This window comes from Dipodomys spectabilis, unplaced genomic scaffold, assembly GCF_019054845.1.
Source record: "Dipodomys spectabilis isolate Male_0828 unplaced genomic scaffold, ASM1905484v1 ptg000098l, whole genome shotgun sequence".
In the NCBI taxonomy this organism is placed as follows: domain Eukaryota; kingdom Metazoa; phylum Chordata; class Mammalia; order Rodentia; family Heteromyidae; genus Dipodomys; species Dipodomys spectabilis.
In genome coordinates, this window is record NW_024870775.1 from 8484007 (window position 1) to 8506653 (window position 22647).

General features: G+C 42.9%; 1 protein-coding gene across 1 annotated transcript in view; it reads left to right on the forward strand.

Annotated features, from left to right (window-relative positions):
* Positions 1–22647, forward strand: part of Usp42 (ubiquitin specific peptidase 42) — a 46643-nt gene that overhangs the window by 13445 nt on the left and 10551 nt on the right. Inside the window, exons 4-12 of the mRNA XM_042686741.1 lie at positions 4773–4883; positions 9716–9818; positions 10722–10789; positions 11447–11517; positions 12469–12551; positions 14769–14880; positions 15945–16085; positions 16982–17082; positions 20559–20712. Of these exons, the coding sequence (XP_042542675.1) occupies positions 4773–4883; positions 9716–9818; positions 10722–10789; positions 11447–11517; positions 12469–12551; positions 14769–14880; positions 15945–16085; positions 16982–17082; positions 20559–20712 (944 nt within the window). The remainder of the gene's footprint in view (positions 1–4772; positions 4884–9715; positions 9819–10721; positions 10790–11446; positions 11518–12468; positions 12552–14768; positions 14881–15944; positions 16086–16981; positions 17083–20558; positions 20713–22647) is intronic.

The following is a 22647-nucleotide window of genomic DNA, read 5'->3' on the forward strand; positions in this document are numbered from 1 at the left end:
AGTCTGGCAATAATAATAATATGAAGAAATCTTTTTTTTTTTTTTTTTTGTTCCGGTTTTGAGGCTTGAACTCTGGGCCTGAGCACTGTCCCTCAGCTCTTCAGCTCAAGGCTAGTGCCTTACCACTTGAGCCACAGCGCCACTTCCGACTTTTTTCTTTTTGCTTATGTGGTGCTGAGGAATTGAACCCAGGGCCTCAGGCATGTAAGGCAAAGCACTCTACCACTGAGCCACCTTCCCAGCCCCAAAGAAATCTTTACTTAATCAGAAGTCACCCGAGATTTTTTTCCCAATATTTTCTTGTAGAAGTTTTATAATTTTGGCTTTTTACATTTGGGTTTTTGGGTCAGTGATCTGTTTGTGATTTGAAGAATGAAAATATGTATTTGATAGTGCTGGAAATGTAACTTGCCTATAGGCAGGCCGTAAATGGACATCAGTTGTTCCAGTACTATTTGTGAAAGAAAAATCCTTTCTCCACTGAATTGTGAAAAGGCATTTGTGCATATGGATGTGGATCTATTTGATCTCTATCTGCAATACTGATCCTTTGTTTATCTTGCCACCATAACACAAGGTCTTGATTACTGTATACACTTAAGTTTTGAAGTTAGGTAAGTCCTCCAACTATATTTTTCTTTTCTCTTCTTTTTTTTGTCAGTTGTTGGGGTTTGAACTCTGGGCCAGTGTGCTGTCCCTGAGTTCTTCAGCTCAAGGCGAGAGCTCTATTTGAGCCACAGCACTACTTCTGGTTTTCTGGTGGTTAATTGGAGATAAGAGTCTCACAGGCTTGTCTGCCTGGGCTGGCTTTGAACCACAATCCTCAGATGTCAGCCTACTGAGTAGCTAGGATTACAGATATGAGCCACCAGTTCTCAGCTCTTTTTAGCTTTAACTTTTTATTTGGGAGTATAGATTCTCATGAGTTGTAAGAAATAATTCAGAAAGATTTCATGTACCCTTATTTTCTTTCTCTTCAGCATTAGAACCAGGATAATGAAGAGCATTCCAATTCTTCCAGACCAATCACATTGCCCTCCCTCTCCCAGTCCATACTGTTCTTTCTTTCTTTTTTTGGGGGGGGTTGGGGAATACGGTCGTGGGGCCTGAACTCTGGGCCTGGGCACTGTCCCTCAGCTCTTCAGCTCAAGGCTAGCGCTCTACACCTGAGCCACAGTGCCACTTCCGGCTTTTTTCTTTTTGCTTATGTGGTGCTGAGGAATTGAACCCAGGGCCTCATGCATGCAAGGTAAGCGCTCTACCACTGAGCCACCTTCCCAGCCCCCATACTGTTCTTTCTTGTGCCCACCTCCTCTAAGACCACCTAGTAACCACTGACCTATTCTGTGTTCCTGTAAATTTGTCATTTCAGGAATATTTTATCTATATTGAATTACACAGTAATAGAGTCTTTTAAAATGAGCATTTTTACTCAGTTTAATTCCCTGGCAATTCGTCCATAGTTCTCTGGCTGTTCATCCCAGTTGTTGGGTGTATTAGCAATTCTTTCATTGCTAAGTAGTATTTCTTGGTGTGGTTATAACAGTTTGTTTAACCACTTAATTCTATTAAAAAAACTGTTGTTTCCAGTTTGGGGATATTATGAATAGAGATAATATAAGCATTTTGTGGGAATATAAGTCTTCATTTCTCTGGGATGAATGTGTAGGAATGCAGTTGTTGGGTTATATAGTAATTGTGAGTTTTGTTTTATATGAAATTGCCAGAACGATTTTCCATATTGACTGTACTGTTTCACGTCTTTGTCAGCAACATCTGACAGTTTTAGTTCTCCATTTTTACCAGCATTTGGTGTTGTCAAGTATTTTTCATTTTATCTGTACTGATACATTTTATAATTAACTTATTTACTGGCTGTAAATCTTTGAAGAGATGTCATTTTGTATCTTTTTGCTTATTTTTGCTAGTATATCTTTATTTTTGTATTGCCAAGTTTTGAGAGTGCTTTTTATACTTTATATATTCTTGAGAGGCCTGATATACCTATTCTAATGCCTGGCCTTTGTTGGACATAGGGATTCCACAGATTTTTCTCTCATATTGTAGCTTCTGTTTTTATCCCTTTAAATTAGTTTTTGGATTTTTTTTTTTTTGCCAGTACTGATGTTTGAATTCAGGGTTTGGGTGCTGTCCCTGAGCTTTTTGTATAAGGCTATCGCACTAAACCATTTGAGCCACAACTCCACTTCTGGCTTTTTGGTGATTAATTGGAGATAAGAGTCTCATGGATTTTCCTGTCCAGGCTGGCTTCAAACTGTGATCCTTAGATCTCAGCCTCCTGCATGTAGTTAGGATTACAGATGTAAGCCACTGGCATCTGGCAGGATTGGTTCTTTCTTTCTTTCCTCTGAGATTAGGACTGGAACTTGGTATCAGATGTTTGCTTTCTCCCATTGGCTGGTACTCTATGACTGGAGCGCTGCCTCCACCACAGCATTGGTTATTTCTTTTCTTTTTCTTACTTTAAAATATAAAAGTAGGTTTGAACTAAGGACCTCATGCTCGCTAAGCAAGTATTTTGCCATGTGAGCTACTCTCCTAGGCCTGTTGTTTGTTTATTTAGGTGGTAGTGTGGTTTGAAGTCAGGGCTGCACACTTGGTAGACAAGTGGTCGATGGTCCAGTCATACCACTAACCCTTTTTTGCACTGGCTCTTTATTTTTGTAGTATTGGGGCCTTATGCTTGGTAAGCAGGCATTCTGCCACTTGAACCACTTCATCAGTCCCTTTTTTATGTTGAGTATTTTTGAGATAGGGTCTTGCCTTCTACTCAGATCAGTTTGGACTGCTATCCTCCTATTTATGCTTCCCTTTGTCACTGGGATGACAGTGTGTGCCACCATGCCTGTGCTACAGCTTGGGATGACTAGCATGTGTAGAATCTAACCACCTATAGCTATTTGTTATGCCAAAGGTGGTTGTGGGATTTTTGTTTTGTTTTGTTTTGGTAATACTAAGATTTGAAGTCAGGGCCTCATTCTCTTCTTTGGCTTGTCTACTTCCTCTGCTAATGCTGTACCATTTGAACTGTGCCTCTGTATTTTTCTGGTTATTTTGAAGATAGAGTCTCATGGACTTTTCTGCCTTGATTGGTTTGGAATTGCAGTCTTTCATTTTCTGCCTCCTAGGTAGCTAGGATTGCAGGCATAAACTACTGGTGTCTGGCTTGCTAATATTTAAGAGTTTTTACATCTAAAGTAATGAGAGACTAGTCTGTAAATTTTTTTTTTTTTTTTTTTTGCTGGTTGTGGGGCTTGAACTCTGGATCTGGGCGCTGTCCCTTAGCTCTTCAGGGCAAGGCTAGCAATCTACCATAGTGCACTTCCGGTTTTCTGGTGGTTAATTGGAGATAAGAGTCTCATGGACTTTTTTGGGGGGTCTGGTCCTGGGGCCTGAACTCTGGGCCTGGGCGCTGTCCCTCAGCTCTTCAGCTCAAGGCTAGTGCTCTACCACTTGAGCCACAGCACCACTTCCGGCTTTTTTCTTTTTGCTTATGTGGTGCTGAGGAATCGAACCCAGGGCCTCATGCATGCGGGGCAAGCGCTCTACCACTGAGCCACTTTCCCAGCCCTCATGGACTTTCGTTGTCCGGGCTGGCTTTGAACCATGATCCTCAGATCTCAGCCTCCTGAATAGCTAGGATTACAGGCGTGAGCAGCCGGTGTCCGGCTGTAATTTTTTGTATTATCCTTGCCTGCTTTTGGTGTCATGATAATATATAAGTATATAAAATGAATTTAGGATGTGCTTTAGAAAAGATTTGTAAATTTTATATTCTCTTTTATATATTTACTTACCAGTGGAACCAGAAATAGCCATTTTAGGATTTTTTTTTTTTTTTTTTGGGTCCGGTCGTGGGGCCTGAACTCTGGGCCTGGGCGCTGTCCCTCAGCTCTTCAGCTCAAGGCTAGCACTCTACCACTTGAGCCACAGCGCCACTTCTGGCTTTTTTTTCTTTTTGCTTATGTGGTGCTGAGGAATCGAACCCAGGGCCTCATGCATGCAAGGCAAGTGCTTTACCACTGAGCCACCTTCCCAGCCACCATTTTAGGATTTTTAAGAATCTTTTTAAAATTTTTTTTCAACTTTGCCAGTCCTGGGGCTTGTGAACTCAGGGCTTGGGTATTGTTCCTGAGCTTCTTTTGCTCAAGGTTAGCACTCTACCATTTGAGCCACAGCACCACTTCTGGCTTTTTCTATGTATGTGGTACTAAGGAATCGAACTCAGGGCTTCATACATGCTAGGCAAGCACTTTATCATTGAGCCATCTTCTCAGCCCTTAAAAATCTTTTGTTTCATTTCATTCCGTGTGTGTGTGTGTGTGTGTGTGTGTGTGTGTGTGTGTGTGTGTGTGTGTGTGTGTGTGTGTGTGTTGGTGCTGGGGCTTAAACTCAGGGCCTAAGCTCTATCTCTTAGTTTTTCACTCAAGGCTAGCCCTCTACCACTTCCACATACTTCCAGCCATATTAAGTTTTTGAGGTTTGTTTTACAGCTCAGGATTTGGTCTGTCTTGTATATGATTTGAGTCCTGTTGTGTCTGCCCCATAATAAATATTTGACTGTGGCCGAATTTTTAACTCTGGACCTTTTCTCCTGTCCTGTAGACTAGAGCCAGTATATACTTATTACTTAGGCTTGGTATATAATTAAATGAAAATTAATAAAAGCAGATTTTGCTGTATTTATCATATACCTGAGCATATGTGAATTCAAATTGAGCTGATTTGGAGGGTTATAATCTGTCTTTCAGGTCATGCAGAAGGCTTTTGTATGATGTGCACAATGCAAGCACATATTACCCAGGCGCTCAGTAATCCTGGTGATGTTATAAAACCCATGTTTGTCATCAACGAGATGCGCCGTAAGTATTGATAGAGTGGTTTATATCAGTATTTCTTACCTCAGTTTTTCTTTTTGTTTGTTTGTTTGTTTAGCTAGTTCTCACTGTATTTCCCAGGCTAACATCAAACTCCTGGGCTCAAGGGATCCTCCTGTCTCTACCTCTCCTAGATAGCTGGTATTGCAGGTGGGCAACAGTTCCCCTAGCTCTTATTTAGATCATTGGTACTGATCATCTGTGTAATGAGAATGAAGCTCCTAAGCCAGGCCAAGTGGCAGAGGCAGGAGGTTCTTGAGTTTGAGGTCAGCACATTGGTGCACAGTTAGTAAAACTCTATTTCAGAAACAAAATATAAGTGAAGAGTAAGTGGTACGTGCTTACTTCATAGTATGGGTGAGGTCCTAGATTCAGTCCTCAGTATTGGGGGAAGAAAAATCAGTCCTAATGTATTGTAAAACAAAAAAAAATTTTTAGGCTGGGAATGTGGCTTAGTGGTAGAGTGCTTGCTTAGGATTCGTGAAGCCCTGACTTTGATTCCTCAGTACCATATGAACAGAAAAAGCCGGAAGTGGTGCTGTGGCTCAAGTGGTAGAGTGCTAGTCTTGAGCAAAAGAAGCTCAGGGACAGCATCCAGGTCCTGAGTTCAAGCCCCAGAACTGGCATTAAAAAAAAACATCAGAACAACAAAAAACTACTCAAGCCAGATGCCAGTGGCTCACGCCTATAATCCTAGCTATTCAGGAGGCTGAGATCTGAAGATCGTGGTTCAAAGCCAACCTAGGCAAGAAAGTCTGTGAGATTCTTTATTTCCAGTTAACCATGAGAAAACCAAAAGTGGCGCTGTGGCTCAAATGGTAGAGCACTCACCTTGAGCTGAAGAGCTGAGGGACAATGCCGAGGCCCAGAGTTTAAGCCCCACAACCGACAAACAAACAAACAAAAAAAACTATTCAATTTGTTAATTATTGAATGTTTTTACATTTTTTTTTCCAGATAGGAGGTTTTCTGTGCTAAGTAGTGCTATGATACTGTCCCACAGTTTCTTTCAACTAGTTTTAGTTTGATAAATGAATACTGCATTATACAAATGGCAGGAATTTTCAAAGAAAAATTTATGAGCTGGAGGTGTGGCACAAGTGGTACAGTGCTTGGCTGGCATGTGTGAGTCCCTAAATTCAATCCCCAGTACCACACAAAAAAAGAAAATTGTCTATTAATAGTTAACAACTTTATGGGTAAGCTATATTTTTTTCAGCATAATTTTTTTTCATTTGAGAAATGACATGAGCTTGTTGTATGCACTTTCTATGGACTTTGGTGAATTTTTATACCTCTTGTTGGTGTGTTTGTGTCCTGGTATGGCTTTTCTGCTCAAGAATGGTGCTCTACTACTTGAGCTCTGCCTCCAGTACAGCTATTTTTCCTGGTTAATTGAGATAGAATCTCTCTTGGATTTTTCTTCAAGGGCTGACTTCGAACTACGGTCTTCAGATCTCAGCCTCCTGAACAGCTAGGATTACAGGTGTGAGCCACTGCCACCACTCTATATCACTTTTTAATTAACCAAGTTGTAGTGAAAATGCATACGATTTTTAAAAAACTTATTAACACTTTTTTTTTTTTTCTGTGCTGGGGATTGAATCCAGGACCTTTCATGCATACTAATACTCTGCTCCTGAGCTGTTCCCAGCTTGATTTCCAGCTTGTGGTTTTTTGAACTAGCTTTGCTATGTGGCTCAAGATGGCTTGAGACTCATGGTCCTCCTGCCTCTACTTCCATAGTACTGGGATCACAGGTGTGGTCCACCACATCCTGTTAACTCAAGTGTGTGTGTGTGTGTGTGTGTGTGTGTGTGTGCTCGAGTGCGTACACACATGCACGTGTGTACGTGCGTGCATGCATGCACACATGCATGTGCATACCAGTACTTGGGCTTCAGCTCGAGATTTTTTTTTTTTGGTCGGTCATGGGGCTTGAACTCTGGGCTTGGGCTCTGTCCCTCAGCTCTTCAGCTCAAGGCGAGCGCTCTACCACTTGAGCTACAGCGCCACTTCTGGTTTTCTGGTGGTTTATTGGAGATATGAGTCTCACGGTCTCTCCTGCCTGGGCTGGCTTTGAACCGCTATCCTCAGATCTCAGCCTCCTGAGTAGCTAGGATTACAGGCGTGAGCCACCAGCGCCTGGCTTCAGCTCCGGATTTTATGCTCAGGATTTGCTTTTTTTCACTCAAGAATGGTGCTCTGTCACTTAAGCCACACCCCTATGGTTGGCTTTTTGCTGATTAATTGGAGTCTCTTGGATTTGGCTGGTCAGTTTGTTTTGAACTGTTTTCACTGATTTTGCTGGCATTAAATCAGTATCCTAATTTCTTGGCTGTCTAAGTAATTAGTATTACAGGTGTGAGCCACAAAGGCATAGCCTGTTAACTCTTAATTGGGTATCTAAGCTGAGTAATTAATTATTATAAGGGTTCATAATTACACCATAACAAACTATAAACCATTTGCCTAAAAAGCTGCTAACGATTAAATAACCCTTTTTTTTTTACAGTTTATTAATCCCTTCATGAAAAATAAGTTAACCTTTATATTATTGACAGCCCAGAATAGACTATGCCAAAATCTTTTTTTTAAATTTTTATTTATTTTTTTACTGTGAAAATATTGTACAGAGAGGTTACAATTACATGGGCAAGACAATGAGTACATTTCTTATCAAGCATTGTAGCCTCCTCCTTTGTTTCCCCTTCCCATATGCCAAAATCTTTAAGACATTATTAGACCCTTGCAAAATTTTAACCAGGGTATGTTCTGATTATTTATTGTGCTGGCCCTGGGGCTTGAACTCAGGGCCTGGGCACTATCCCTGAGCTTTTTTGCTCAAGGGTGTGCTCTACCACTTGAACTACAACTCCACTTTTGGCTTTTTGCTGTGTAATTATAAGTTGAGTCTCATAGACTTACCTGTCTGCACTTAGCCATTTATATACATGTGTGTGTATGTGTGTGTGTGTGTGTGTGTGTGTGTGTGTGTGTGTACATATGTATATATATGCCATAATAGTATTTTCAAATCTAGTCTTAAGAAACTGTTAGTTCCTATATATGTTAAGTGTACATTTCTCTACAAACACACATACATGATTGAATCTTTTTTTTTTTTTTTTTCGGTGCCGGTCTTGAGGCTTGAATTCAGGGCCTGGGCACTGTCCCTGAGCTTTTGTGCTCAAGGCTAGTGCTGCCACTTTGAGCCACGGCACCATTTCTGGCTTTTTCATGGTTAACTGGAGGTAAGAGTCTCACAAACTTTCTTGCTAGGGCTGGCTTCAAACCTGGATTTTCAGATCTCAGCCTTCTGTGTAGCTAGGATTACAGGCATGAGCCACTGATGTCCAGCGTATTGCCATTTTTATAGGTCAGAATTAGTGGAATATTGGTAATCTCATGTTACAAGCTAGTTTTTTTGTGAATATGTGTGCATTTGCATAGAAATCTGTGTATCCATATATATTGTATTTTTACTTATTAAATAATTTGGTCTTATAGCTGTTTAGTTAATTATATGTCAGATTGAAATGGTACTATGTAATTGAGAATATAACTTGTCAGTTATTGGGGTGGTATTGAGGCAGGCTGGGTATTTATTTTGCATGGTTAGAGACCCAGCATATATTTGGAATGTGTACACTCACATTTGGATATACTTTGAAGGCAGCACATATGTTAATTTTGGGTTGAGTGTAATTTTATTAGGTTGATAAAGATGCAAGAACTGCTTTGTGCTACTCTTTGGAGTCCTTATGGGTTCTTCTTGAAGTCACATGGTCCTGGCTGCTGTCAATGCAGCTTTGTGTGTGTTGTTTTCTTATTAAATGTTCAGGGGTTTTCTCTTCTTTTTCTTTTGTGTGTGTGTGTGTGTGTGTGTGTGTGTGGTGGTCCTGGGGCTTTTCTCTTCTTTTTCTTTCGTGTGTGTGTGTGTGTGTGTGTGTGTGTGTGTGTGTGTGTGTGTGTGTGTGTGTGTGTGTGTGTGTGTGTGTGTGTGTGTGTGTGTGTGTGTGTGTGTGTGTGTGTGTGTGTGTGTGTGTGTGGTGGTCCTGGGGCTTGAACTCAGGCCCTTCGGCATTGTCCCTGAGTTTTTTTGCTCAAAGTTAGTACTTTACTACTTCAGCTTTTGTAGTGCTTAATTGGAGATTATGAAGTAGTATCATGGACTTTCCTGGCTTCAAAACACAATCTGCAGATCTCAGCCTCCCGAGTAGCTAGGATTATAGGCTTCAGCCACTGATGCGAGCTTTTTCAGGGATTTTCTAACCAACTCTGTAGTGTGTGTGTGTGTGTGTGTGTGTGTGTGTGTGTGTGTGTGTGTGTGTGTGTGTGTGTGTGTGTGTGTGTGTGTGTGTTGTGGGGCTGAACTCTGGGCATGGGCGCTGTCCCTCAGCTCTTCAGCTCAAGGCTAGAGCTCTACCACTTGAGCCACAGTGCTGTTTCTGGCTTTTTCTGTGATTTAATTGGAGATAAGAATCTCATAGACTTTCCTGACTGCCTGGGCTGGCTTCAAACCTTGGTCCTCAGATCTCAGCCTCCTGAGTAGCTAGGATTACAGGCATGAGCCACTAGTGAGTTGGGTTGGGTGTGTGTGTATGTATATATATATATATATACATACATACATATATATATGTGAATGTATATGTATGTATGTATATATACGTACGTATACATATGTATATATGCGTGTATGTATATATATGTGTGTATATGTGTGTGTATACACACACACACACACCATTCAGGGAATAGTCTGGGTATATAATGTGTAATGATAAATCCTTGTTTTTACCTAAATTTTATAGGTATAGCTAGGCACTTCCGTTTTGGAAACCAAGAAGATGCCCATGAGTTCCTTCAGTATACTGTCGATGCTATGCAAAAGGCATGCTTGAATGGCAGCAATAAGTAAGTACAATAGGTAGACATTTCTTCATTTTGCATCGGGGCTGTTTTGCTTTTTGTGGGGGCCAGTGCCAGAGTTTGAACTCAGGAACTTGCACTTGCTAGGTTGAGCTCTACACTTGTGCCACACCCTCACCCAGTTTCACCTTTTATGTTGAATGTATACTAATCTGTTTGTTTACCTTTTGGCTTTGCCCCATATCTTCCCCAGCTGATTTTCATTATTTTACAATGAGTAAAGTTTAAAGAGATGTACTTATTGTAGCAGTTTGAATTTGTTCAGTTACAGTGTTAGGAAATAAATATTGGTTTTGTTGTTTAATCTCTGGTATCTGCATACCTTGGCAGATTTAAAACTAGCTGCTTCTATTTTCTAGTTGTGACTGATATTTTCTGTGTTGATTTCTGGCCTCAAATGTTTGTCCCCTCATATTCTGCCCTATGTTACCAGTTCCTAAAATAGCTTCTTCCTAAAACCTAAATACAAACTCAAGAGAAAGACTATGGAGATAATTGGATAATTAGCCCTAAAACACTTGAGGTAGCCTTCTTTACCTGGTATGTTTCTCCTTGCACTCTAGTTCACCTGGTCCAGGTCTTTGTGGTCTGTCTGTGATGTGAGGCTTAAAATAGGGGAAAGCATTCTGCCTGGCTCCTGCACAGGATCACAGTCCTGCTGAGGCATCTGCCTCTTGCTTCTTTGCTTCAAGGCCAAATCCCTGCCTTCATAGTATCATTCCTTCTATCCTCCTCACAAACCCTCACCGGGTTCTGTCAGGCAGCACTGGCCTCTGGTTTTCATATACCCAATTTTGTGGTTCTCTGAATTCTTGTTATTTAATGTGAATATACATGCTTTTATAATTGCAACTGTAAATTTTACATCACTGTTTGATTGTTTTTCAGATTAGACAGACATACCCAGGCCACTACACTTGTTTGTCAGATATTTGGAGGATATTTAAGATCTAGAGGTAAGCTTTTGTTTCATAAACTGGTACATGCATGTGACTTTAAAAATTGATCAAGATGCACTGTCCTCATAAGCTGACATGTTGAGTTGAAACCCCTTTATACAACTACTTGAAGATAATAAAAACAAAAATACATAAAAATGCAAATAGTAGGAAGGTGCTAATAATGAAAAGTAGATTTCTGGGTCATCTTGGATTCCTGTCCTCCTCCCCTATAACTGGTATACCCATCTAGTAGTTTCTTAAGCAGAGCAACCTGGGGTCCTATTTCGTGTAGTACTTCCACTTTTCTCTCAGTGTCTGCAGCAGTAAAAGGTCTGGGCTGGTTTCAAATTGCGATCCTCAGATCTCAACTTCTTGAATAGGATTATAGGCATGAGTCACCCCAGTGCCTGGCCATGGTGTGTATTTTAATTTCAATACTATTCTGTAGTTATTCAAGAGCTTATTCCAATTTGTATTCCAACTAGTGGATGTAGGCCCAGTTTACACTTTCATTCACATTGTGAATGAGATTTATCTAATTTTTTTCTCAACCTAATAAAAGAAAAATGGTGCTCATTTTTTATTTTGAAATAGTATTTATATTGTCATTTATGTAGTGGTACTGGTGTAATTACACTTTACTTATTGTTTGCATTTCACTTTTTATTTCAGTCAAATGTTTAAACTGCAAAGGTGTTTCAGATACTTTTGATCCATATCTTGATATAACATTGGAAATCAAGGTAAATAACTTGATAGTAAAATAAGGTAATAACTTGTGGGGACTAAGTTTAAGATCTTGTTATTACTTTTAGACTTTTCATTAATAAGTCTTTTTTGTTTTTTGGTGTTATTGGGATTTGACCCTGGCCTTCTCCTTAATCAGTTAATTTTAATAAAACCAGATTTTTTTTCTTCTTCTTCTTTTTTTTTGATCAGTTGTGGAAATTGAACTCAGGGCCTGGGTGCTGTCCCTGAGATTTTTGCTCAAAGGTAGCACTCTACCACTTTAAGCCACAGCTCTACTTCTAGTTTTCAGGTGGTTAATTGGCGATAAGAGTCTCACCAACTTTCCTGCCTGGGCTGGCTTTGAACCATGATCCTCAGATTTCAACCATCTGAGTAGCTAGGATTTAGATAGATAGCTTGCTTTTTATAAAACAGTATTGTGCACTTGCTGTTTACAGTGACCTTGCCTTATTCTTCTGGCATCCACTGAGTGAGTGTGTCGTAGTTTATACACTTGGCTCCTTTCTGGTCCCATTTAGATGCTATTCTCAGTGAAACTGCAGTGAGCAGGCCCTATGTTTTCTTTTCTTTTTTTTTTTTTTTTTTTTTTTGGGTCCGGTCATGGGGCCTGAACTCTGGGCCTGGGCGCTGTCCCTTAGCTCTTCAGCTCAAGGCTAGCGCTCTACCACTTGAGCCACAGCACCACTTCCAGCTTTTTTTCTTTTTGCTTATGTGGTGCTGAGGAATCGAACCCAGGGCCTCAGGCATGCAAGGCAAGCGCTCTACTACTGAGCCACCTTCCCAGCCCGCCCTTTGTTTTCTTTAAGTGTACTGGGGATAACCTGGCATATATGGGTAGAAAAATAGATACGATCATAAGGGTTCTGCACAAGAATTCTCGTTTGCTTTCCTCCCTGAGCCCACATGGCAGTGCACATTGATATGTTTATATCTTTTCTTTCCAGGCTGCTCAGAGTGTGAATAAGGCATTGGAGCAGTTCGTGAAGCCAGAACAGCTAGATGGAGAAAACTCCTACAAGTGCAGCAAGTATGATGGAGGGTGACCTGTTGGGCCTTGCTTCCTGCTCCCCCCATGGTGTGAAAGAGTTGGGTGTTCCCAAACTACCCACCAGCTTGCCTGTAGCTGCTCGAGCCATCTGGGGAGGCCACAGCATGCAGTGTCAGTGTTGGCACTCTCTAAGATTCTGTGCCCTTGTTAAGCCAGTACTTTACCACAGGACCAGCTGTGGAGGGAGAGGACAAAATAATGTGCTGGACACTAGTGCAGTTGCATAGGTGATGCAGGGAGCCAGGAGAGCTTCTTTGCTGCTTTTCCTGGTAGAAGAGGATTGAAATAATGACACTTCCTCCCAGGGGAGATCAGGGTATTTCCCTCTCATGGGTATCCAAGGTGTGGTGAGTGTCTGCTGGAAACATTTTACATTACATTATTATTATTATTTTTTTTATTTGAGGGAAAGCTGGTTGCTGTCCCTCAGCTCTTCAGCTCAAGGCTAGCGCTCTACCACTTGAGCTACAGCTCCACTTCTGGCTTATTTCTTTTTGCTTATGTGGTGCTGAGGACTCGAACCCAGGGCCTCAGGCATGCAAGGCAAGCGCTCTACCACTGAGCCACCTTCCCAGCCCCTATATTACATTATTCATATATTTTACATGTCTTTACATATTTTAAGTAGATTGCTACTTTATAGTCTGGTTGGGATATGGGGCTTTAGCCCAGGCCTTATTCATGCGAGGCGAGCACTTCACCATTGAGACATATCCCTGGCCTAAATTAATTTATTTTGAGATTATTGGTGGCCTATGTGTCTGGTGTTTCAGATTTGCCCTACCTGTTTTTTGGTGTTTTTTTTTTCCTCCCAGGGCTGAGGACTGAACCTAGAGCCTTGCACGCCCCGGGCGGGTGCCTTCCACTGGGCTAAACCCCCAGCCCCTTTTTTGGTGTTTCCCCCCGCCCCCCCTTTTCCTTCCTTTTTCTTTATGAGATAGGGTCTCCTTAGGTAGCCCAGTCTGGCCTCAAACTTGAGATCCTCCTGCTTCATTTTTCCCAGCATTGGAATGACAGGTGTGTCCTACTGTGCCTAGTCTATCTTTTTTTTTTCTTTTTTATGCATTCAGCAATTTCCCTTAAAAAAAATTTCTTTTGATGGTACTAAAGATTGAACCCAGGGCCTGCATATGCTAGGCAAGTCTTGTGTCACTCAGCCACATCCCCAGACCTCTTGGAATGTTGAATCATTTTAATATTGATATAAGGCGATGGTGTTTCTCATCTAATATTCCTATTGTGGAATCTTTGGTGTCTGCATGTCTGTGTGCATGTGTGTGCCACTACTTTAACTCAGGGCTTATACTCAGGCCTCTAATTATTGATTTTTCTCATTATACCACTTGAGCCATGCTTCCACTTACAGCTTTTTGCTGATTAACTGGAGAGGAGACTCAGCTTTATTTGCCCTGTCTGGCACAGAAACAAGATTCTCGAATCTCAGCATCCTGAGTAGCTAGGATTGCGGGTGTGAGCCACTGGTGTCCAGCTATTGTTTTGGAATCGGGTGTGTGTGTGTGTGTGTGTGTGTGTGTGTGTGTGTGTGTGTGTGTGTGTGTGTGTGTGTGTGTGTGTGTGTGTGTGTGTGTGTGTGTGTGTGTGTGTGTGTGTGTGTGTGTGTGTTCAGTGGTGGGGCTTGAACTCTGGGCCTGGGTTCTGTCCCTCAGCTCTTCAGCTCAAGGCTAGTGCTCTAACACTTGAGCTACAGTGCCACTTCCAGTTTTCTAGTTGTTTATTGGAGATAAAGAGTTTCATGGACTTTCCTGCCTGGGCTGGCTTTGAACTGCAATCCTCAGATCTCAGCCTCCTGAGTAGCTGAGACTACAGGCATGAGCTACTGCTGTGTGTTGTTTTTGTACATATGTGTCTGCCACTTCTGAGGCTTGAACTTAGGGTCTAGGTTTTGTCCGTAAGCTTCATTTTGCTCAAGGCTAGCAAGCTGCCATTTAAGCTATAACTCCACTTCATCTTTTCTGGTAGTTTGTTTGGAGATAATTATCTCATGAATTTTCCTGCCTCGGCTGGCTTTGAGCTGTGGTCCTCAGATCTCAGCCTCCTATGTAGCTAGGATTCCAGGTGTGGACCACAGGCACCTGGCTTGGAATCTTAATTTATGATGTCTCAGAAGAATAAGAAGGGAAAGATTAAAATATCAAAAAAGACACATCATAATCTTGTTTTTCTGTGTATTTTCAGGTGTAAAAAGATGGTTCCAGCTTCAAAGAGGTTCACTATACATAGATCCTCCAATGTTCTTACACTTTCCCTGAAACGCTTTGCAAATTTCACAGGGGGAAAAATTGCTAAGGTATGTAGATGATGTTAATAATTTTTGTGTGGAGGCTTTCAAGGCTTAAGTGTCAGCAGCTGTTAAGAGTTATAAATGACTTGATCCAATAGTTTTGTTGATAGTTTATTGATATTAATAGTTTATTGTGGTTTCATTATAGTTTATTCTAAACTTCCTGGCATTTGGTAGCAGGCAAAAAAGGTCAGGGGAAGGAGCTTATGAATGCATGTATTTTCTCTGTGTCCTCCAGCTGGTTACACTTTCTAGTGAAGAAACTGCTTTTAGACTTCATACTCACTTCTCTAGTATCCATGGTATGGAGGTGATAGAGGGAGAACTTGTATAGTTTGAAATCCAGAAGATGGCTGACCACCAGTGGCTCATAGCTGAAATCCTTGCTACTGATATCTGAGGATTGCAAGTTCAAAGCCAGCTGGTACAGAAAAGTCTATGAGACTCTTATCTCCAATAAACTGCTCAACTGTGGCCCCCCCCCCCCCCCCCCCGAAATGGCACTTAGGAGCAAGTGGTAGAGTGCTAACCTGGAGCATAAAAACTTAGGGACAGCACCTAGGCACCTAGGCCTTTAGTTCAAGCCCCAGTTGCAACACACACATACACACAAAGGATTTCACTGACAGATGTTTGCTGTCTAATTTTTTGATGTACATTAAACTTTCCTGTTTTCTGTTTACCTAGTAAAGGCTGCAAATGGCTAAAAGCTCGGTATCATGAGAGAAATAATTAATACATTCCTGGGTCATTTAAAATAAAAATGTATTAATTTCCAGAATTGTCATTCTGTGCTGGTGAGCTGTAGCAATGGCAGCTGGCAGATCATCATTCTGTTTACTGTCTCCTTTGGCAAATTTGAAGAATTCACTAGACGATTGCCTTAAAATACGTTCAGATTCAGATGTCCTTTGAAAGGTGGTTGAACATGTTTGCTTTCTGCCAGAACATCACAGTGTCCGTGGATCACCCCCCCACCCCACCCCCAAGATAGCCCTGTACCTAAATATGTGGCACAGTCTGTGCCTTCAGAGATGACCTTCATTCTTCCTCTTTCCATGTCTGTTTAGGATGTGAAATATCCTGAGTACCTTGATATTCGGCCATACATGTCTCAACCCAATGGAGAACCAATTATTTATGTTTTGTATGCAGTGCTGGTACACACTGGCTTTAACTGCCATGCTGGCCACTACTTCTGCTACATAAAAGTAAGCTGGGTGGGATCGCTCTTTGTGGGTGAATGGTGGAACTTTTACAGTTAAAAGTGGGCCTGTCAGCTGGCCACAGTTGGCTCAGATCTTTAATTCTTGCTATTTGGGAGGCAGAGACTGGGGAATCATCATTTTATACCAGCCCAGGCAAATGAAGTTGATGAAACTCCATCTTGACCAGTGGCCGGACACTGCAACGTGTTCATGTCATCCTAAGCTACAGGGAAAGCAAAACGGCCTGGCAACTTGGCATGTAACTGTCATTCCAACTGGTTTGAGAAAGCACAATTAGGATACCAGTCCAGGCTGGCCTGACCTAAAGCAAGACCCTGTGGCAAACAATAACCAACACAAAAAGGGCTGGAGGACTGGCTCAATGCCTGCTTAAAATTATGAGGGACCAGGTACTGGTGGCTCATGCCTGTTATCTTAGCTACTCAGGAGGCTGAGCTCTGAGGATTGTGGTTCAAAGCCAGCCAGGGCAGAAAAGTCCCTGTGAGACTAATCTATAATTAACTATTCAAAAACCGGAAGTGGTGCTGTGGCTCAAGTGGCAGAGCCGCTAGCATTGAGCACTAAGAAGCTCAGGGACCAGCAGCAGGCTCTGAAAAAAAGTTATTTAAAAAGTGTGATGGAAGTGGCACTGTGGCTCAAGTGGTAGAGCGCTAGCCTTGAGCTGAAGAGCTGAGGGACAGCGCTCAGGCCTAGAGTTCAAGCCTCAAGCCCATGACCGACCAAAAACAAAAAAAAAAAATGTGAGGCTCTCAGTTCAATCCCCATTACTGCCAAAAAGGAAAAAACAAAAACAAATGAATGTCTGTTCTGCTTATGTGTTTCTTGACTGTGTTCTTTGTTAATGTAAATCTTTCCATTCTTACTGCTCTCTCTTGCAGGCTAGCAATGGCCTCTGGTATCAAATGAATGACTCCATCGTGTCCACCAGTGATATTAGATCAGTACTCAGCCAACAAGCTTATGTGCTCTTTTATATCAGGTATTGTCATAAAAACAAGCTTTTCTGTTATCTCTTTTCCTTTCATCAACATATTTAAATTTGGTTTAAGTTAGTTTTATTTTTTTTTTATTTTTTATTTTATTTTATTGTAAAGCTACTATACAGAGGGTTACAGTTACATGAGTGAGGTAATGAGTACACTTCCTCTTGAACATTGTTACCCCCTCCATTGTTTTCCCCCTACCATCCCCTCCCTCACTCCCTTCCTTAAGTTAGTTTTAAAAACAGCAACTTGCCGGGAGCCAGTGGCTCACGCCTGTAATCTTAGCTACTCAGGAGGCTGAGGTCTGAGGATCGTGGTTCAAAGGCAGCCCAGGCAGGAAAGGCTGTGAGACCCTTATCTCCAATAAACCACTAGAAAACCAGAAGTGGCTCTGTAGCTCAAGCGGTAGAGCACTCGCCTTGAGCTGAAGAGTGCAGGGATAGCATCCAAGCCCAGAGTTCAAGCCCGACAAAAAAACAAAAAAACCCCAACAAAACAAACACCCTAGCAACTTGAAGATGAATGCCATGTTCCTTAAGAGGAAAGATGTTTCTGAATAGAGTTTGGGAGTTGTCATTGCTTTCCTGCTCTGGCAGCTCAATACTAAAAGGTGCAGAAGGACAGATAGATGCCAGCTGGGGGACTTGTACTTCTGGCTGCAAACCAAGTGGCACGAGGGGCTCTGGAGGCAGGATGGGGCTTTGTGAAGGCGTGCTGAGTACCCTGCATGGTCATAGCTGGACTTCTGCACCACTGAGCACACCTGCCATTAGGAACCCGTCTAGCCTGGCATAGTACTCAGGTCTCTGTTCTGTTGAGGCTGCAAACTCTGACTTACTAGTTCTGTGTTTAGAAAAAAAATCTGATGAATGCTCCAAGCCTTCCAATCCTCCACCTCCTTTTAATGGTGTTGTGGCTTAAACCCAGGGCTTTAGATATTCAAGGCAAGCTCTCTACCAGAGCTAATTGGGCATCTTTTTTTTTTTTTTCAGTTATGGGCTTAAACTCTGGGCCTGGGTGCTGTCCCTTAGCTTTTCAGCTCAAGGCTAGCACTCTACATCTTGAGCCGCTATGCCACTTCCAGTTTTCTAGTGGTTTATTGGAGTTAAGAGTTGCATGGACTTCCTGCCTGGGCTGGTTTTGAACCGTGATCCTCAGATCTCAGCCTCCTGAGTAGCTAGGATTACAGGCATGAGCCACCAGCACCCAACAAACATCTTTTTTTTTTTTTTTTTTTTGAGTCCGGTCGTGGGGCCTGAACTATGGGCCTGGGCACTGTCCCTCAGCTCTTCAGCTCAAGGCTAGCACTCTACCACTTGAGCCACAGCGCCACTTCTGGCTTTTTTCTTTTTGCTTATGTGGTGCTAAGGAATGGAACCCAGGGCCTCGGGCATGCAAGGCAAGCGCTCTACCACTGAGCCACCTTCCCAGCCCCAGCAAAACATCTTTTTTTAGTTGCTTTATTTATTCATTTAGGTCTTTTATAGTTTTTTTTTCTTTTTCCAGAGCTGAGGACTGAACTCAGGGCCTTGTGCTCTCCAGGCCCTGCTGAGCTTAACCCCTAGCCCCAAGGCATCTTTTTTTTTTTTTTTTTGGGTCTGGTCGTGTGGCCTGAACTCTGGGCCTGGGCGTTGTTCCTCAGCTCTTCAGCTCAAGGCTAGTGCTCTATCACTCGAGCCACAGCGCCACTTCCGGCTTTTTTCTTATGTGGTGCTGAGGAATTGAACCCAGGGCCTCATGCATGCAAGGCAAGCGCTCTACCACTAAGCCACCTTCCCAACCCAAGGCATCTTTTTTTAATAGCTAAAAATGTAGAATTTTCCGAAACATCCAATGAGGACAGATGATTGTACGTCGGGCTGTGTGATAAAGTATTATGTAGCTATCAAGAGTGATTTTTTTTTTCTTTTGAGCCGGCGTTGGGGGAGTTTCCCTTGTTCTAGCCTGGCCTTGATCTCGTAATCTTGCAGCTAAGTGATTTTTGAGGAAAGCAGTTTGAAATATTAAAACACTGGTGTTTAAAACAATGTTGTGGATAGATAATGTTTTCTTCTTAACTTTTTTGGATCTAACAGAATGTTTGTTTCTCTTTGCTCCTGCGGTTAGAACTCAGGGCCTTGTACTTGCCGGGCAGTTCTCTGCCACTTGACCCACATCCCCTCAGCCTTGGACCTGGTTTTCTACAGCGGTACACATTTGTTACTAAATATAAATAATTAGAAAAGTAGGTTGTTTGCTCATTTGTTTTGTTGGTCGTGGGGCTTGAACTCTGAGCCTGGGCGCTGTCCCTCAGTTCTTCAGCTTAAGGCAAGTGCTCTACCACTTGAGCCACAGCGCTATTTCCAGTTTTTTGGTGGTTAATTGAAGATAAGAGTTTCATGGACTTTCGATGGCTTTGAACCGTGATCCTCAAATCTCAGCCTCCTGAGTAGCTAGGTTTACAGGCATGAGCCACTGGCGCCCGGTGAAAAGTAGTTTTTTATTTAATTTTTAAAATTGTTACTATAAAGGTGATATCCTGAGGGGTTGTAGTTATTTTATTTTTTTTGTCGGCTGTGGGGCTTGAACTCTGGGCCTAGGCACTGTCCCTCAGCTCTTCAGCTCAAGGCGAGCGCTCTACCACTTGAGCTACAGCGCAACTTCCGGTTTTCTGGTGGTTTATTGGAGATAGGAGTCTCATGGTCTCTCCTGCCCGGGCTGGCTTTGAACCGCGATCCTCAGATCTCAGCCTCCTGAGTAGCTAGGATTACGGGCGTGAGCCACCAGCGCCCGGCTTGAGGGGTTGTAGTTATTTAAGTCAGGTAAAGAGTAGGGGCTGGGGGTTTAGCCCAGTGGGAGGGCGCCCGCCTGCTGCGTGCAAAGCCCTGGGTTCGGTCCTCAGCCCTGGAAAAAAAAAAATAAAAGAGTACATCTCTTTTTGGACAATGTCACGCCTTCCTTCTCCCTGATTTTCTCTCCCATCCTCACTCACAAGTTGTGTAGTTCACTTTCAACATAGCGTTCAGTGAATACCATGGCTGCATTTTTTGAAAAGTAGCTTTGTGAAGCACAATGTGTTATTTACTGTCTGCCCAGGTGTCTTTTTTTTTTTTTTTGGGTCTGGTCTTGGGGCCTGAACTCTGGGCCTGGGTGCTGTCCCTCAGCTCTTCAGCTCAAGGCTAGCACTCTACCACTTGAGCCACAGTGCCACTTCCGGCTTTTTTCTTTTTCTTATGTGGTGCTGAGGAATGGAACCCAGGGCCTCATGCATGCAAGGCAAGTCTCTACCACTGAGTCACCTTCCCAGCCCCTCCTCCAGGTGTCTTGATGAGCACCTCACCTCCACTAGAGGAGGCCATGGCTACACTGTATGGGAAAACAAAAGCCTGGTCTCTTCAGCTTTTGTCTGAGGGGTTAGTGCTGTTGAATTTGCAAGTGAATCTCTTGTAGGGAGATGTCATTTGTCACCTTAAGCAATATTCTTTGTCCCCAGGTCCCATGATGTGAAAAATGGAGGTGAACTTACACATTCTCCCCACAGCCCTGGACAGTCCTCTCCCCGCCCGGTGATCAATCAGCGGGTTGTTACCAACAAGCAGGCTGCACCAGGGTTTATTGGACCACAGCTTCCCTCTCATATAATGAAGGTAACATTTCATAGGTGGAAACCTATCTTTATGTCAGTTTGAAAGATGTGTCACTGTCCCAGCTAGTAACACCTCCCTCCCCTCCATCTACAGCCTAGTTTCTCATTAGGTCTGTTGTGTCAGAGATCTGAAGATCTCTAGAAAGCCTGAGATGTTGGCGTGATCCAGAGCTCGCTCTGAGTATGTGCAGATCTTAGTTCCTACCACGGACTTGATGGGACGTGCAGGAGAATATTTGGCTTCTTCATGAGTGTTGGCTGTAGCAAAGTGCCCATTTACAGAGCTGAGGTCATCATGTCCACATGCCTGTTTCCATCTCCTTCCCACCTGGGTGATGGTCCACCCAGTAGCCCTGGCAGGCCTGCAGCGTGCCTGTGTTATGTGCAGCAGTGCACAGAGTGGGGCCTCACTCTCCCAGTTCTGAGACTGAGGCAGCTTGCTGCACGGGGCTCAGCTGTGTCGCTGGTGCAGGATTGGGTTTGGTCTGAATTCTGATGGTCTAGTTGTCACTTTTCCTTGGTGTTATTGGGCAGCATATGAACTCAGTGCCTCTGAGGGGTGGCTTCTAGCTCAATAGGGCTGTGCTTTACATGCCCTTGCATAGGGTAGCAGCTATTTATTTTTCAAGTTTTTTTTTTTTTAATCTTTTGAACTCAGCTTGCTAGGCAGATACTATACCATTTGAGCCCCTCTGCCAGTCTCTTTTTTTTTTGGGGGGGGGGGGCGGGAGGGGTCCGGTCGTGGGGCCTGAACTCTGGGCCTGGGCGCTGTCTCTTCAGCTCAAGGCTAGCGCTCTACCACTTGAGCCACAGAGCCACTTCCGGCTTTTTTTTTTCTTTTTGCTTATGTGGTGCTGAGGAATCGAACCCAGGGCCTCAGGCATGCAAGGCAAGCGCTCTACCACTGAGCCACCTTCCCAGCCCTGCCAGTCTCTTTTTGCACTAGTTACTTTTTAAAAAAAATTTTTTTTTGTGAAATTACCATACAGAGGAGTTACAATTACATGGGCAACATAATGAGTACATTTCTTATCAAGCATTGTTGCCTCCTCCTTTGTTTCCTCTTCCCATCTCTTCCCATCTCCCTCCCTCCCCCTGCCAATCCCCCGCATAAAGTTGTAAAGTTCGTTTTTTGACATATAACGATTTGTACATCTCATTGTTGCAATGGGTCCACCTGTATCCCTATTTAAACGATTTGTTTTTTCCCTTCCCCTCCACAAATTATCCCAACATCAAATACAGTGAAAGCAGGGGTTATACTGTGGGGGAGGGATCACTAGTTACTTTTGAGATAGGCTTTCATTTTAAGACCTGGACTGTGATCCTTCTCTTTGTCCTTCCCTTTTTCTCTGGGAGGATGAGTGCTTATAGCACTGTGGCTGCGTGGCCCTAGCCATCGTATTTCCCATGGCTGGGGTGACAGGAGCATGCTCCAGCCGCCTTGCCCAGCCATTCAGCCATTGGTTGAGGTAAAGTTTCATTCAAGAATTTTTCTGCTCAGGCCGACCTTGAACACAATTCCTCCATCTCCATCTCCCAAGTAGTTAGGATTTCAGGCTTGAGCTACTTTTATTTTCTTCCCCCAGTTGTTTGATTTTTGTGTGAAGCCTTTCACTATAACTGTTAAGATATCAGGTACTTCAGTTATGTAAGAAAACATGAAGGCTGGGCTGGGAAGGTGGCTCAGGGGAGAGTGCTTGCCTTGCATGCATGAGGCCCTGGATTCGATTCCTCAGCACCACATAAGCAGAAAAAGCAGGAAGTGGTACTGTGACTCAAGTGGTAGAGTGCTAACCTTGAGCTGAATAACTGAGGGTCAGTGCCCAGAACCAGAGTTCAAGCCCCACGACAAAAAAAAGAAAACATGAAGGCCAACATGATTTGTCTACAAACTAGCTTTCACTATGGTCATCATAGGGTTTAGCGATAGTAG